Source organism: Taeniopygia guttata, chromosome 30, assembly GCF_048771995.1.
Source record: "Taeniopygia guttata chromosome 30, bTaeGut7.mat, whole genome shotgun sequence".
Lineage (NCBI taxonomy): Eukaryota > Metazoa > Chordata > Aves > Passeriformes > Estrildidae > Taeniopygia > Taeniopygia guttata.
The window spans coordinates 8,787,249-8,803,999 of NC_133055.1; the positions used below are offsets into that span (position 1 = coordinate 8,787,249).

Here is a 16,751-nt window from a genome sequence, read left to right on the forward strand (position 1 = left end):
GTGGACTGATATTGGAATGTGGCTGCTGAAATGTGAAGAGAGAAAAAGAAAGAGAAAGAGATAGAAAGGGAGAGAGAGAGAGAAAGAGAGCGAAGGGGAGAGCGAAATACACCCCCAAGGTCCCCTCAGCCACACCTATCTGTAAGTTCTCCCCCATTCCTGCTAGGCAGAGTGACAACAAGGAGGGGGAGAAGTGGGGAAGGACAGAGTTAAACCCAAGGCTGTGAACAGGACCACCAGTAGAGATAAGATCAAGGCAGAGATTGTGACTCTCACAAAGTAGTCTATTGTCTTAAGCAAGATTTCTTTTTTCTTTCTGATTGCTGTTGTTAAGAAAAGAAGGCTTTTGTTCTGAAGACTTAAAGTCTGTAAGACTAAAACAGTTAAATGTTACCCAAAAAGTAAAAGGCAAGAGATGTGATACATCTCATGTTAAAATTGGCCTGGTCTTTTTTATTTAACTAATTATAGCTCACAGGAAGAAGAATTGGTCTCTGCAGATATTAACACAGCTGGATACAAGAAGAAGAAGTGGCTGTAGAAAAAGAGTTTAGTTAAACTCAGAAAGTTTTAAAGAAAACTAATGGTAAAAGTTCATGCAGTATTGTTTTTCTTTTAACACTGTGTTATTAAGAAATCCTTTCCAGGTACCACTGAAGCAGCAATCCAAACCACGGAAAGAGGGTGAATTCATGCCAGCAAAACCAAAGGACTTGTGAAGAAACTTGAGGAATGGACTATCACATCTAAACTGGGTGATACCAAATTGACTTCCAACCAGGACTGGGTGGTAATGGTTTGGGAAGACCCAAATGATCCAAGGCAGGTACAAAGAATAACACCTCACTGAGAAATAAGGCAAAGCTTGCATCACTGGTTCTAAGCCCGGCCTGAATAAACCCTGAGACGCCTCCGACACCTCCTTGGCAGAGGAACACTGCCACTTCAAACAGGAGGATCGGGAGTGTTTCAGTCAAAGAGTTCTTATAGCCTGGCCTCAGCCTGTGGCTTGTACAGGGAAGAAGGGAAATTGCCATCAGTACTATACTGTATATTTTATTTGATTCATCCCAATACTGGACACGCTAGCTGGGTTACAAGTGAATGTTCAAATTATGGGAATAATTGATGTTGTAACTCACAAAATCTATGTTCTTGTTGCAAGAGGTATCGAGTACTGAATCAATTCCCTATAGAGATAGAACCCAAAACAACTGAAGTAATAACTTTGTTTTGTGGATGGGAATTATTAGTGCCTGTTGAGTGAGAGATACCTGAGGAGTGGTGGGAAGCCACAGTTAAGGAGTGTCTAAAAGAGCCAATAAAAGGACTTGCCTAAAAAAATGAGTAAAAAGGAGTGACAAGGGAAACAGAGGGCAAGCCTGGACTGAGCACTGTACTCACCACCGAGATCACACGTACCTGCTGTGGGAAGCAACCCCACAGGCAGGGGAGGTGGGGGTATAAGCCATGCCAGACCTCTGCCATTCCTGTTTCTGTCTCTCATTTATTGTCTTTTCCCTTCTGAGATACCAGCAAGATCGTGTCCCAAATGCTACAGAAAGTATTACACGGAAAGGAACCAAAGTTCCTTTTTGTTACACACACCCATGTCAACAGCCACAGACCCACCCAAACTGAGTACCTGCAGGCAAAATGGGGAAAAATATTGGATTACAAGCAACTTAGGAAAAAGTAGTAATACTTGGGGCATGGAATGTCCAAAAGGAGAGAGATGGATTTGTTTTATATTTGATCTTAGAAATATAGTCCAAGATTCGGTAAAAAGGCAATTAGTAAACAAAAAGGTGAAACCAGCACAGCAATCTAGCTCTGTATTAACCCCAAATTATATACTGCATCGTATTATAGGACTCCAAGGTGTTATAGAGGAGATAACAAACAAAGCTGCTCAGGCACTGGAATTAATATTGAGTCAGCAAAGCCAAACTATAACTGCAGTGGATTAAAATAGGTTGGCTTTACGCTATTTATTGGCTAAAGAATGGGGTGTACAGATTGTTGAAAATAGATGGCAATGAGGGTGCCATCCTGGAAAAAACAAAGGATATCAGAAAAAATTATGACCCTGGTATCAGTCCAAAAACAACCAAAGGGTAAATAATGTTAAAAACTAACAGGTGGGGTAATGTATTGAGAATGGGATGGTGGAAGAAATTAGGATTCTTCCTTTTATGTGTTACAAGTGTTTTGATATTTCTTCTTTGTTTAATCTCATGTTTTAGTTGATTACCAACAGAGTCCAAAGAATGCAAGAGGATAAGAAATATTGCTCAAGCCGAATGATTTATAAAGAATAAGAGGAGGGATTGCAACAAATGCATATTTATGACTGGCTTTTTGCAAATGTAACAATGAATATTATATGTGTCATGTTAGGAAGTTATGCTGTATTAATTCTCTTACATATTGTGTTAAGCGTAGTTTTAGGTTACAACATAATATTAAAATAGAGACTATGTACGTGGGGGGAGTTTTCTTTTTAGGAATGAGACACTCGCTTCGAGGAACACCTCAATCTTCCAAAGGAGATGAATTTATGGCTTCTTATCAGAAGAAGCTAATTTCTTCAGGCCTTGCTCAGACTCCAAGACGCCAGAGGATTAAAGGAAACAGCTGACGTACAACAGAGTTTCTTGTTTAGAATAGAATGTATGCATAACCATGAAGGATGTATGAATATGCAACAAGTGTATTGGTTTAAGGGTGATTCCTTTGTTCACAAGTCATGCTTTTCCTGACTTAGTGTCCAAGAGCATCCAGACGTCCGTAATTCTTTGCTTTTTATTGTCTTGTAATTGTCCTAACTCTAAACTTTATTACTCTATTATTTTTATAACCATTTTAAAATTATCAAATTTTAAAATTTTAAAAACCAAGTGATTGGTGTTTTTCACACCCATGAACCTGCAGGGGGATCTCTGCAGCCCTAATGTTATATGTTATGGAATTATTCGTGATTATGTAAAATATACATGAATAAGTTGTGCTTGTACAAAAAGGTTCTTAAAGGTTTAAAAGACCACAAGCTGCAGCCGGGGAAAGATTGCAAAACCACAGATTGCAGGAGAAAGAAAATCCTAGTTTACAAACGAAAATTTCGACCATACCCGCCGGAATTGCGCACAAAAATTCGGGAATTTCACCCAGAGCTGCCCGAATCCCGGCGGGGGCGGGTCCCGGCCCCTCGCAGCCCTCACCTGCACAGGTCTTACACTGCATGCTGAGCAACACATTTGATTTGCTTTCTCTTTGCTCTGTTTTTTTTTTTTTAAGAGCTAACACCAGTGGGTCAGAAGGAACTCTGAACCCAGTGACTCTGACATTTTGGGTGATTCTTGGAGGTGAAAAAACATATTAGCATACAAGACCTCACCTTATTTGCTTTCCTGTCTTAAAACAGCATTGGTTGCAATAAGGTGTTATAAATCCTTTAGTTTTCTGAGCTGCCCTTATTGGAGGCTTTCTGGGAACCTCTTTGCTTTGCTTAGTTTTTATTGCTTATACTATTTTGTTTCTACCCAAGCCTCATGGTCTTTTTTCAGTTTTTCTCACACACAGACTTTCCAGGTCGCAGGTATGAGATGCGATCATTTACACATAAGCTTTAAGATCTCAGGTTCTGAATTGGCTTGATTAGGAGCCTTCAATTTACACTTGGGGCATAGAACTCACAAACTCTGCATTGTAATAATACTCATACAAGGTGTCAGCCTCTTAATGCACCAAAAACTCCCAGGAATTGCCTGTAGGCTATTCCGTTTATCACTTTGGCACTTTTCCTTTATTTAAACTCTCTTTTACAAAATCTCAGTTTTTTCTAAAGCATTGTTTCTACTGACACTTATTTCGTTACCCTGCAAAAGGCTGTGCCTGTTACAGCAAAAACTCTGATATGCTCACAAACACAGAACCCTGTCCTTATCTCAAATTCAAGGAGAGTCAGGGCTTAAGTTGTTGTGAGGGAGGAATTCTTGGAATTCCTTTGATTTGTTTTGCTACAGTTAAACATAAATCATTATAGTGTAGCTCTTCTGCGTAAAATGCTACACTTGTTGCAAAAAAAAAATCTTAAAATCTCTATAAATGCAACTATATAATCTCGAGAATTAAAATACTATAATGTGGGGGAAGAATCACACAAACTCACTGGGAAACTCACTGGTGGTATCTCTTAAAATGTCCCCTTTTCTCAACACAACACAGCATAACAGCGCACAGTAAAATTCCAGGAATCCAAGTCTGAACCACTGGGGCAGAGGAACCCCCGCAGTTCGTCTAGCCACTGTTCAAATGCACAGAAATCACCGCCTGTAAACACAGTGAACGTCCTCAGCCCCGTTTCTCCGCTTGTTTCCCTTCCCCGCGGGCACTCCCTGCCCGCACAGCCGATCCCAGCCGGCGCCTCGGTTCTCACTCGGCCGCTTCAGACACGAGTGAACTTCTCCCCCCGCCCGCAGGTGCACTCACTCGCTCCTGGTTCACCCTTCATACAGCAGCACCCGCACGGCTGCAAACACATGAACTGCACAGATATTGACTCTGGCAGTGCTGCCATCCTCCCTCCAGCGAGAGAAAAGGACACAGGGCAGGCACACAGAGGAGCAACATGAAGACACCGAGGTCAGCGAAGAGGAAGTTGAGTCCCAGATGGGAGGGATGAGGAGATGCCTTGATCTTCGGGCTGAAATCCTCTGGTAAAGCTATGGAGAAGGACGTCAATGATACATCAGACTCTCTTGTTCCCTATAATGCATTGAAAAGCATGGGGAGATGACTTGTTCAGCAAAGGCCTCCATGCTAAAGTAAGCAAATGTTGCAGTAGCGGTGATCCCATGAGAAGTGTGAAAAGAAAAAAAGAGAAGAGTGATGAGACCCTGTGCCTTCAGGGAGAGAAGAAGACCTTTTTTCCCAGACATGAAGATGATTTCAGAGATAGATCAAGAGAACTTTTGCTCTTAAACAGCTTATCTGTACACTAATACCCCATAGGTTGACATAGTCCATAAAAACAGCTGTGGGAAAAGCTGTGAAAAAATGGGAGGGTCTTCATGATTGCAGATTTTTCCAGGCAGCTGCTATTTGTGGAAATGAAAAGCCATGAGATAACTGCTTTCTTGTGGAGTAGTGTCCATAACCTTAACAAGAGGAACTTCTCTCCCTAAGTGAAGTGAACAAAGACTATTGTATAGGTGGCAAACTGACTGAAAATTTTAACTTTTGTCTCTATACATTGTCAGTAAGTAAGAAAAGGTTGTATGGAGAGGGAAGTGTTCTGAAAGTTTTGTTCTGATCCTTATTACTCTTTCTTTTAGTTACTGTTAACAAACTTTTCTTTATACTCTTAAAATTTAAGCCTACTTTGCTTTTCTCCTAAACCTACCTCACAGCAGGAAATGAGTAAGTATATTCTAGTGAGTGCAATGGTAATTAGCCAACACTGAAGATAGCACATTAATTGACGCATTGGCTGAGAAATCTCAAATTGGTGAAACAAAACCACTACAGAAATGTTCCTGATGAACTGCATGAGAGCAGAGGGAAATCAGAGAGCCAGGGCTGCCCAGGGCTGTCCTGCAGAGCAGGTTCCTGCAGCCCAGGGCGCTGTGCTGGGCCAGGACTCTGCTGCCTGCCAGGGACAGCTCTCAGCCGGCCCTGGAGCTGCTCCCAGCACTGGCCAGGAGCTGTGGGGGGAAGGAGCCACCCTGAGCAGGGCAGGTGCTGCTGCTGAGAGGGGCTGGGTGGGGCAGGGCTGCTCCCAGCTCCAGACCAGCCTGGGCACAGCTCCGGAGGGCACTTCCCAAAGAAGGTAAGCCTGGGATTGCTGTAAAGGTCAGGAGCTTCCCTGAGATTGTTTTCAATTTCCTGCTTGGAGAAGGATGGGAAATTTGGGGTGATGACGAAAAGTATTTTGCCTTTTATACATTTTTCAGATATCTGTAGCTCTATAAATTACTATTATATAGTTATAAAACTATAATACTTACTTAACTCTATGAATTAATTAACTCTATTAAACTACGATTATGTTCTTATTTTACTGTAATCCTTAACTGACTCTAGTATATTTCCTGCCTATCTCTTAGATTTTAGAACAATAAGCTGACTGTCTAAATACATTCCTGAAATATTGTATAGTCTTATTATCAGGAAGAGTGCCTACAAGAAGCATATTTTGGTTTTTCACAATAATGTAAGCAGTCATAAATAAAACTGGGGCAAAGAAGCCCTTGGACCTACTCCAATGGGTTGAGCCAGGGGTGTGTAACTGGGGCAACTGACTCTCCTACTGGATATTCCTGGTTAATATCCTAATTAATCAACCTTATTACCTAGTGGAAATCAGGGGCTGGGTGTGCCCAATTCCTGCGGGGCCATCTAGAAGCTTCCAATAAAGGTCTGGGTTTTACTTTCCTGTTCTAACACTGTTGCAAGGGTTTTTTTTTTCTCTTCTGATTATAAACAACAGGGGGATGAGAGAAGCAGAAGAGGAATTGTAATCCCAGAATCACAGAACATTCTGAGTTTAAAGGGACACACAGGATCATCAAAGGAATGTTTGAACATTTACAGAGACCCCAGAACTGTGACTTTGGGTGGTCAGTCTCTCTGCTGGGAGCCTCCCAAAGGGCCTTCAGCCCCTCCTCAGCCCGGACAGCAGCAGCATCACCTCTGCAGGGCCCAGCAGGGCTCTCCTGAGCTGCCCTTGCCCAGCTGCACACAGAGCCTGCCCCAGCCAGGGCCCTGCACACAGGCAGGTTTCTGTAGGGCCGGGCCGAGGGCACACAGGGTGGGATGGGCTCTGCTGGCAGGGACAAGGCACCTCTCAGGAGGGGATGTCCAGGCCCAGGGAGATGCTCAGGGAAGCAGAGGGGGCTGAGCAGAGCAGTGCTGGGGGAACCAGCCCATCCAGCCCCTCACCTGCCCTCAGCCACAGGGAATCCTTTGCCTCTCACATCTCTCTGTGGAAACTCAGAGTGCAGCAGGAATGCTGGGGATTTCTGACCTCAGAGAGCCAGGAATGGTGTGTGGGTAGGAAAACAATTTTTTAAACCAGCTCCTGCCATCCTTTAGACCTGGAAGTGAAGATGGTACCAAGCCTTTCTGCAGTAGGAGAAATTCCCCTGAAAAATCCTGACTATTCAACCTTGCCTTCTGCCACAGGACCAAAAACCCAGGGCAGCGGGGCAGGGATGGTTCTTCAAGAGCCCCCAAGCACAGGCCTGACTGCTCCTGGCACACTCAGCCAGCACAGCTGGAGCTCAGGCAGGGACCTGGGTGAAGGTTTTCCCAGAGCAGGAACAAGGGTGGGTGAGTTCCAGCAGGACAGTCTGCAGGGAATGGCCCAAGTCTGGTTCATGGCAGCCTCTCCTGACTTGTCACTGTCCTTTCTCCATGACCAGGTGCCCATGTGCAGCCACAGCAAATGTCCAACAGCAGCTCCATCAGCCCCTTCCTCCTGCTGGCACTGGCAGACACGCGGCAGCTGCAGCTCCTGCACTTCTGCCTCTTCCTGGGATCTCCCTGGCTGCCCTCCTGGGCAACGGCCTCATCATCAGCGCCGTAGCCTGCGGCCACCACCTGCACACGCCCATGTTCTTCTTCCTGCTCAACCTGGCCCTCAGCGACCTGGGCTCCATCTGCACCACTGTCCCCAAAGCCATGCACAATTCCCTCTGGGACACCAGGAACATCTCCTACACAGGATGTGCTGCTCAGCTCTGGTTTTTTGCCTTTTTCATCACTGCAGAGTTTTCTCTTCTGACCATCATGTGCTACGACCGCTACGTGTCCATCTGCAAACCCCTGCACTACGGGACCCTCCTGGGCAGCAGAGCTTGTGCCCACATGGCAGCAGCTGCCTGGGCCAGTGCCTTTCTCAATGCTCTCATGCTCACGGCCAATACATTTTCCCTGCCCCTGTGCCATGGCAATGCCCTGGGACAGTTCTTCTGTGAAATCCCACAGATCCTCAAGCTCTCCTGCTCCAAATCCTACCTCAGGAAATTTGGGCTTCTTCTTATTAGTGTGTGTTTAGCACTTGGTTGTTTTGTGTTCATTGTTTTCTCCTATGTGCAGATCTTCAGGGCTGTGCTGAGGATCCCCTCTGAGCAGGGACAGCACAAAGCCTTTTCCACCTGCCTCCCTCACCTGGCTGTGGTCTCTCTGTTTTTCAGCACTGGCATACTTGCTCACATGAAGCCCTCCGCCATCTCCTCCCCATCCCTGGATCTGGCCCTGTCAGTTCTGTACTCGGTGGTGCCTCCAGCCCTGAACCCCCTCATCTACAGCCTGAGGAACCAGGAGCTCAAGGCTGCAGTGTGGAGACTGTTGATTGGATGGTTTCAGAAACATTAAAATGATGGCCAGTTTCTGAAAATCACTTGTAACAAAAGTCATCTTTGATACTTCTTGTTGAATTAGTTGTAGGGATTTTTTTTTCCTTTGTTTTACTTTTTTTCATATTGTCCACAATAAATGTAATTTTTTAGCCATTTGTCATTTTGTCTTCACCTTCCCTGTGCCCACAGACTGTGTCAATGAGGGGCTGCGTTCTCGGTGGCTTTAAAGGAACTAAAGGATCTCCCAGCGCAGTTTTCTGCAGAGATGCCCTTTTGTTGCCTTCTCTGGAGCTGCAGCAGCAATGTCTGTGTGCAGTGCTGGGGGCAGATCAGTGCTGGCACAGCAGCTCTGGTCCTGCTGGCCACAGCATTCCTGATCCAGGCCAGGAGCCATTGGCCTTCTTGGCCACCTGGGCACACGGCTGGCTCATGTCCAGCCTGCTGTCCATCAGTCCCTGCAGGTCCCTTTCTGCCTGGCTGCTGTCCAGCCCCTCTGTCCCCAGCCTGTAGCGCTGCAGGGGTTGTTGTGGCCAAAGTGCAGGACCCGGCACTTGGACTTGTCAAACCTCACCTTGTTGGGTTTGGGGCCTGGATCCAGCATTTCCAGGGCCCTGTGCAGAGCCCTCCTACCCTCCAGCAGATCAACATTCCCAGCCAGCTTGGTGTCCCCTCGGTTCCATGAAGCCCCAGAGTGTCACAATGGTCTCCATGATTCCATGAGGCCTCCCAGACTCACAATGTCTCTTTGGTTCCATGGGACCCCTTGGTGTCACAAAGTCCCTTGGATCCTTGGGCCCTGCAGTGTCACAATGGCCCCTTGGTCCCCCAGGGCCCTTCAGTGTCACAGTGGATCCTTGGTTCCAGGAGGTGTCACAGTGCAGCAATGGTCTCCTTGGTTCCACGGTGTCACAATGGCCTCTTGGTCCCAAGGAGCACTCCATTCCCAAAATTGCTTCCTTCATTCAACAAGTACTCGCATTGTCACAATGGCCTCTTGGTTATACAAGGTGCCCTCATGTCATAGTGGTCTTTGTTGTTCACGAAGCCCCAGAGAGTAACACTGACCTCCTGGTTCAGTGCAGTGTCACTTGGCCTTGTAAAACCTCACCTTGTTGGATCCAGCCTGTCCAGGTCTCCATGTAGAGCCCTCCTACCCTCCAGCAGATCCATACTCACACCCAGTTTGGTGTCATCTGCAAATTTGATGATGGTGGACTCAGTCCCCTCATCCAGATCATCAGTGTAGGTACTGAAATCCACGCTGGCTGGCTCTGACCCCTCGGCCATCCTGTGGGTGCCCTGGGGTGGCACTCAAGGTGATCTGTTCCATAACCTTGCCAGGCACCGTGCTCAGCCTGACAGGCCCGGAGCTCCCCAGCTCCTCCTTCCAGCCCTTCTTGGGGATGGGCTCACACTGGCACCTCCAGTGCTCTGGGACCTCCCCACTGAGCCAGGACTGATGGTAAATGACGGAGAGCAGCTTGGGGAGCTCATCCACCCGCTCCCTCATCCCCCTAGGCTAGATTCCATCCCATGCACCTGTGAGAATCTGAGTGCTTCAGCTCATCACCAGCTGCTTCCTCCTGGATCACAGGGGGCTCTTCTGCTCCCTGTCCCCATCTGCCAGCTGAGGAGAACACTTGTCCTGAGGACAACCTGTGTACTTGTTGAAAATTGAGACAAACAAGGTGTAAAATCGTTTAGCCTTTTCCTTCTCTTTAGTTACTTTATCTTTAGTTCCCTGTGTAGGAGCTGAGCTTGTGACCCCTTTATCTTTAGTTATAGTCTCCACTGCATCCAATAAAGAATAGAGATTCTCCTTCTCCCTGCCTTTGCTACAAAATTTTATGTAAAACTTTTTTTTTTTTTTTACAGAAATCAACAGGTTAAGTTCTATTTGAGCTTTCACCTCTCTAATTGTCTTTCTGCATAGCCTAAGGGCATTGTAAAACATTTCCTGTGTTGCCACTCCTTTTTTCCTCTGAGTTCCCAGGAAAGCTGTATGGGCAGCCAGGACAGTAATTTTCATCACTAGCCCATCTTTTGCCACACTGGGATAGGCAGCTCCTTCCCCATTAAGACAGCTTTCCTGAAATATGTTCATCCTTCCTAAACCCCTTCCTTTTTAAGGGCAGCTTTTGTTTAAAATATCAGTACCTGATTCAGTACTCCCCAAATCAGAATCCTAAAAAGGCCAAAGTCTGCCCTTCCTAATTCCAGTGTAGAAGATTTGTTGCTGCCCTCTGCAGAGCTTCCTGCCCTCCAGCACAGCCACACTCCCACCAGCTTGGTGTCACCTGGGAACTGACAGAGGCTGCCCTCTATCCCCTTGTCCAGATCAGCAATAAAGAGATGTAAATGGCCGGGCCAAAGTCTCCAGTTCTGGGGATGCCCCTGGATGTGACTCCATTCCTCAGCTGCTCTGAGTGCCAGGGCTTGGATGAGGGAAATGGTGGGGTGGGGGTATGGAGGAAGTGTTTTTGATTGTCAGCTGTGAAAAGCTTTGATTTTCATCTCTATTCAGACTGCATTAGGAGGTGCTGGGGATCAATAGCAACTGGACATTGCTGATCTCAATCTATCAACAGGAAAAGAAAATTTAACAGGAGAAAACTATTATCTTGGCATTGTTTTCAATATAGTAGATTCATCTTGAATAAACTTTTGAAATCTGTCTAATTAACCACAGAAGAATTGAAGACTTGAATTATTCCCATGGGCTTGTCTTGTTTGGGTGTTTTGAACAACTGTTTATAAGCTTTTCTCTCTGAATTCCTGAACTGAAGAGCTCAAGTAAGAGGAGGCCTGTGGAGTAGGAAAATTCATCAGCAACCTCCAAGTGTTGAGGATCCATCCCCATCAGAGCAGCAATGACCAGAAATGGGCACAGCTTTGTGGCTGCCCCAGCTCTGGGATGGGCCCTGGGCCTGGAGCAGGAGCAGCTCTGCAGGGCCCCAAGGCCGGGGCTCTTGTGCTGGCCTGGGCAGGTGGGATGGCAGGAGGGGCTGCAGAGCTCTCAGCACCTCAGCCAGAGGGGAGCAGGGCAGCCAGGGAGCTCCTTTGGCCTTGGCCAAGCCCCTTCCCCCATGGCTGGGGCTGAGTCCTGTCTGAGCTGCAGCTGCTGCTGTGCCCTTGGCAGGGCTGAGGCCGTGGGGCAGTGCCCAGAGCAGCCTGGCCTGAGCAGAGCTGTGGGGCCAGAGCCGGCTGGGCTGTGCTGGGGAGAGGCCCTTGGTGCTGCCCAGAGCTCAGGGCAGCTGGCAGAGCTTGCAGGGAGCTGGGCTGGGCTGGGAGAGCCTGGCACAGAAACCATCAGTGTCCATATCAGCCTGGCGGAGCGGGCAGGGGCCAAGAAAAGCACCCCAGGGTCTGCAATTTCTCTGTGTGGGAGCTGAGCTTGTGACCCCCTGAGCCCTCCCAAGTGCTGGGGCTGCACCTCCAGCTCCAGAGGAGATGTGACAGATGGGAACAGAGACAAATAATTCCTGCTGGTTTCTTTATTGCGTTTGTTTATACAGGTGACCTGGATCCATATGTAGACAAGGTGTTTTGTGCCAGATAACACTGGGAGAGTGATAAGAGTAATATTTTTTTTCTGAAAATTATATTTCACACATAATGCACAATGATTAAAAAAACCCCACATTTTATCAGAAGAGCATCTGAATTTTTCAGAGGACGAGAGACTCATTGATGTTCAGCAGCCAAACCTGTTCAAATATTTTCCTCAAGACTTCCTTGAGATGAGAGGTGACCACCAGAGGCCAAGGCCAGCCAGAGCTCTCTGTCCTGGCAGCTTTTGTCTGGGAGAACCCTTGCATATAGGGAATTTTTCAGGGGGAGTATAAATTTTGGCTGTGGACACCTGGAAAAATGGATGGTTCTTTTCCATAGGAAGGAAAGCACAGAGCCCCAGTTCTCCAGGGACTGATGAGAGGCAGCCCTCAATGTTCCAAGATCAGCCGGACCTGTCAGGTGGCCCCTGTGTCATGGTTTGACACTGGCACAATGCCAGTGCCCCCATGAAAATGCAACCCCACAAATGATTGCTGTGAAATGCAATCAGGAACAGAGCAGAGTAGTTCCAAGCTCAATAACAAAGGAGAAACTTCATTAAACCACTACTTCTATAAAACGAAAAAGCAAGAAAAAAAAATTCCAAAATTAAAACCTTCCAAAACACTTCTTCTCGCTCCCCCCAATTCCAACAAACCACAGTGAGACACAACTTGGACCCCCAATCAGGTTCCCACCCTTCAGAGGATCAATACTCTGTCCATCGAGGGAGAGAGGAGTCTCTCCTGTGCCACAGACCCCCAGGAAACACAGCTGCCACCTCTTGTGTTTTCATGTCACACATGGCACTGCCTGGAGAGAATCTGCCAGTGTGACACTCTCCTTGCCATGTCACAGTGCTCTCACCACCCTGCATGGACAGACTGCTCCATGGACAGACTGCTCTTAGGATTTTTCTTTTCAAGGATGCTTTGCCAAGAGGGATAAAAGAAACAAAACCAAAAACAACAGTTCAGCTTTACATTTTTGCGACCGCAGTACCGCCCCATTTTCGCCTGGGGCCGAGGATCTAAGAACAGAGATCTTCTCTTCTTCTTCTCTGAAGACAGGGGGCATCACCACAACCCTCCTCAACTCTTCTCTATTCACTCCACTCCTGTCTTTTTCTCAGCTGCTGAAACAGGTCTCTTGCCTCACCAGGCATCCTCCTAAAATACAGTCTCTCTCTTGGAGGAGAAAATTGGTTCAGTCTATGGCTAACAAGAGAAAGTCTAGCCAAAAACCACTCCATCATCTCCTCCGACCTAAAATTTCTCCTTCTTACATCTCAGGCCCCGGACTGTCTCATTTCTTCTCTTTCAAATCGAGGAGGAATAATATTTGACAAAGCTGTCATCATCCAAGAAGGGGTTAAAAGTCCAAATTCCCTGGCCAGCTGGCCAGGCTCTCTGCCCAGACCTCCAGCTCCTAGGCTGGGCACCTCCCACTCCCCCCCCCGGCTCTTGCTGTCTCTTTCTCTCTCTCTCCACAGAGACCCTGGCGGGGGGAACGCAGACATCCCAGATTTTCCTCCACCCTTCATCTGCAGGGAGCCAGCCCGGTTCCAGCCCCTGCACCCTTCGGCCTTACCTCAGTCAGGCCGTGGGGCTTCCCCTGCCCCAGCCAGCCACGGGCCGGGCAGGGGAGAGGCTGCACTGCACCCTGACTGGAACCAAAGAGAGCGAGTTCTCCTGGGAATTCTGCTTTTAACCCCTCTGTGATCTCAGAGGTGTGTCCAGCCTCAATTGGTCACCCCAAGTGCCAATATCCAGCCCCAATCACTGACTGGCTTGACCCTCTTCCTTCTGTGTTAAACCACGACACACTCCCAGGGTCTGGAATTCCAGTTCCTGGCCAGGAAAAAATGTTCCTGACTTTGAATTTCCTTCCTATCCTCTCAACAAATTATAATAAAATTATAAATCAATAAATTATAATTAAAATTAAATATAAAATAATTGAAATATAAGTATTTCAACTCTTACTTACAATACTCCAATAATGATTTAACCCAAAACAACAATAACTATTAATGTAACATTACCAATAAATATAAATAAATTATATACCAAGAAATACCTTTTGAAAGTTTTAACTCATTATCTAATAGACTTCAGATAAAAAATATCTGAAAAAACTAACATACAATCTAACACACCTTAGTAAACAATTCCTATCACAAATTTACTAAACACAAAAAAAACACACCACTATAATTTCTCATACATTTTAAGCAAATAATTAAACTTTATTAACATCCTTAAGTACGCTAAAAAAATTAAATTATTTTTGAAGAACTTAATTGCAGATGCGTGGTTTTATTTGGATATTAGTTTTTGGATTGTTTGGGTTAGATGACTTTTAAAAAGGGATTTTTATAGGAATTTAATCAGCTTAGAAGGAGCCACTCTGCAAACACAATTGACTGAAAGTGAATGGGACAGAAATCAGTAACTCTGAACGTTTTATTTGCTATCAAATACATCCCAGCCACCCAGCCCCACACAATCCCCATCCCACCGCTCCAAACTGAGATCCCACTTCTCCCAATCTCCTCCCAACCCCATCTCACCCTGGCAGCTGTGGAATTGAATGAGCTTTGTGTGGGATTGAATTTTTTTGAGGTGGGAACAGGCAAATTGAGGTGGGATTGTGCCTTCATAGGTTAAAATTCCATTGTTTTCAGTAGGATTGAGTGGTTTTGTGGTGACAGATCCATACCTCTTGGCTTTTGAAATGCAAAGAGATGGAGAACACTGCCCCAAATCACCCCAGAACCCACAAATCCTCCAGAAGTTGAGTTCATGGCTTTCAGGGAGGGTGGAACCGCTGGCGGCAGGAACAAATGAGACGGGTCTTGGTTTAACAAAGCTCCAGAATCCATTTCTTACCCCCGAAAGACAGGGCAAAGGCAGGGCCATGGGGGTTGTATAGGGTATCCCAGGGGTGGAGTTAGGGTTTGGGTCAAGGGAGGAATTATTGGCAGCAAAAAAGGGTGAGATCAAATTCCTGCCTCTTAGCAACAGGGGAAATCAACCCAGATCCTAAATTTCCCCTCAAACGCCTGTGAAATGGTGGCACTTCAGATATTTTTGATCAATTGCTTTAATTTAACCCTGTTTTGGCTGTGTTTAAAGAATAAAGATGAATCAGAGGAAAATTAGGGCCAAAGCAAAAGGAGAAGCAGCCAGGTGTGTTCCCAACATGGATCACAGGGAATGAGGGTCACCAGACCTGTGCCCAATGTGGGTTCTCCAGTGGGGGATGGAGCTGGAGCAGAGCACGAAGCTTTTCCCACACTCCGGGTATCCCAGGGTTTCCCTTACCGGTGCCTCCGTTGGTGTCTGGTCAAGTGAGAGCTCTGGGTGAAGCTCTTCCCACACTGGGGACACTCGTAGGGCCTCTCCCCAGTGTGGATGCGCCGGTGCCTGACGAGGGTGGAGTTGTGCTTGAAGCCCTTCCCGCAGTCAGGGCAGCGGAAGGGCCTCTCATCCGTGTGAATCCGCTGGTGCACAAGGAGATGGGAGGTGGTCTGAAACCTCTTCTGACACTCAGGACATTCATAGGGCCTCTCTCCAGTGTGGATGCGATGGTGGATGATGAGTTCTGAGCTCCAGCCGAAGCCCTTCCCACACGCCCCACACTTGTAGGGCCATTCTCCGGTGTGGATCATCTGGTGGCGGATCAGGGTGCTGCTCTGCCTGAAGCTCTTCCCACACTCCAAGCACTTGTAGGGCTTCTCCCCATCGTGAAGCTTCTCAGGGACCACCAGCTCTGAGCTCTGGCTGAAGCTCTGCCCACCTTCCTGACCCAGAGTGAGCCTTTCCTCCTCAGAGCACCCTGGGCTGGGTTTGCAGACCCTCCTTGTGTGGGATCTCCGGGGCTTTTCCTCCCCGTTGGATTCTTGCTCTGTGGAGTTGCTCAAATCAGCCTCTTCCATGAGGTTCTGCTGCAGGGATTTGTCCTTCTTGGTCTCCATCATCAGCTCCTGCTCTGGGGTAGGAAGGACAAGGAGAGGATGGGATTTGCCTCTGTGCCACAAGGAAGGGCAAGGAGATCCCCCCAGTGCATCCCCGTCAGCAGAGCATTGGCAGCGGGGCTGTCCTGCAGCCGGGGGCCAGGCTGGGCCGGGAGATGGAACAGGAGAGAGGGGGAAAGGGGCACTGACTTCCTCCTCACCTGCCTGGATGTCCAAGGGCACCTTCCTCTTCCTCACAGCCTCCTCCTCCATTTCGGGAAGGTTTTGGTATGGGAAATTCTGTTTTGGGAGGAAAACAAGGGATGAGCACAGTGAGTTTTGTACCGGTTTGAAGGCAAACCAGGGGGAGAGTCTAATCCAGAATGACAACTGAGTAAGAAAATTAAGATCAAGGCAATGATACAGAAACACTGGCTTAATCGGACAGAGTCAGGATATAACCTGACACCCCGTTGCTCAGGGTGGTGGTAGCAGTCTGATGAAATGGTGGCTGCAGTCCGGCTGGAGTGATGAACGTGATTCCGTCAAAGCGGTGATCCTGTAGAAGGGTCTGGTCTTCCTCTGAAGGTCCAGTGGTGGTTATGGAGCTCTTGTCCTCTGGGAATCCAGTAGGCAAGGTGGTCATGGTGTTGCAAGGGTGAGATTATATCCAGGCAGGAATGCTTGGTTCCTCCCCCTGGGCGGAGCATCCCACAATGGGATGATGTAATTTTATCAGCCCTGCAGTGACACTCAATGGCCCATTAACAGAAGATGGCCCCTGGAGGGCGTTATCAGGGCTGAGCCATGGAAGAGATAAAGAACACTGCCCCACCTGTTGATAACAGTTTATGGAGATGGTGACTGAAAACACTTTT

At 47.3% G+C, this 16,751-nt stretch overlaps 2 protein-coding genes across 2 annotated transcripts in view; one reads left to right on the forward strand and one right to left on the reverse strand.

The window, feature by feature from the left end:
* The window catches only part of LOC121468937 (uncharacterized), a 100,871-nt gene extending 84,725 nt beyond the window's left edge, over positions 1 to 16,146 (reverse strand). The window contains exon 1 of the mRNA XM_072919909.1: positions 16,084 to 16,146. Coding sequence (XP_072776010.1) covers positions 16,084 to 16,146 — 63 coding nt within the window. The remainder of the gene's footprint in view (positions 1 to 16,083) is intronic.
* Positions 1 to 16,751, forward strand: part of LOC140681003 (uncharacterized) — a 278,479-nt gene that overhangs the window by 201,551 nt on the left and 60,177 nt on the right. The window lies entirely within an intron of this gene.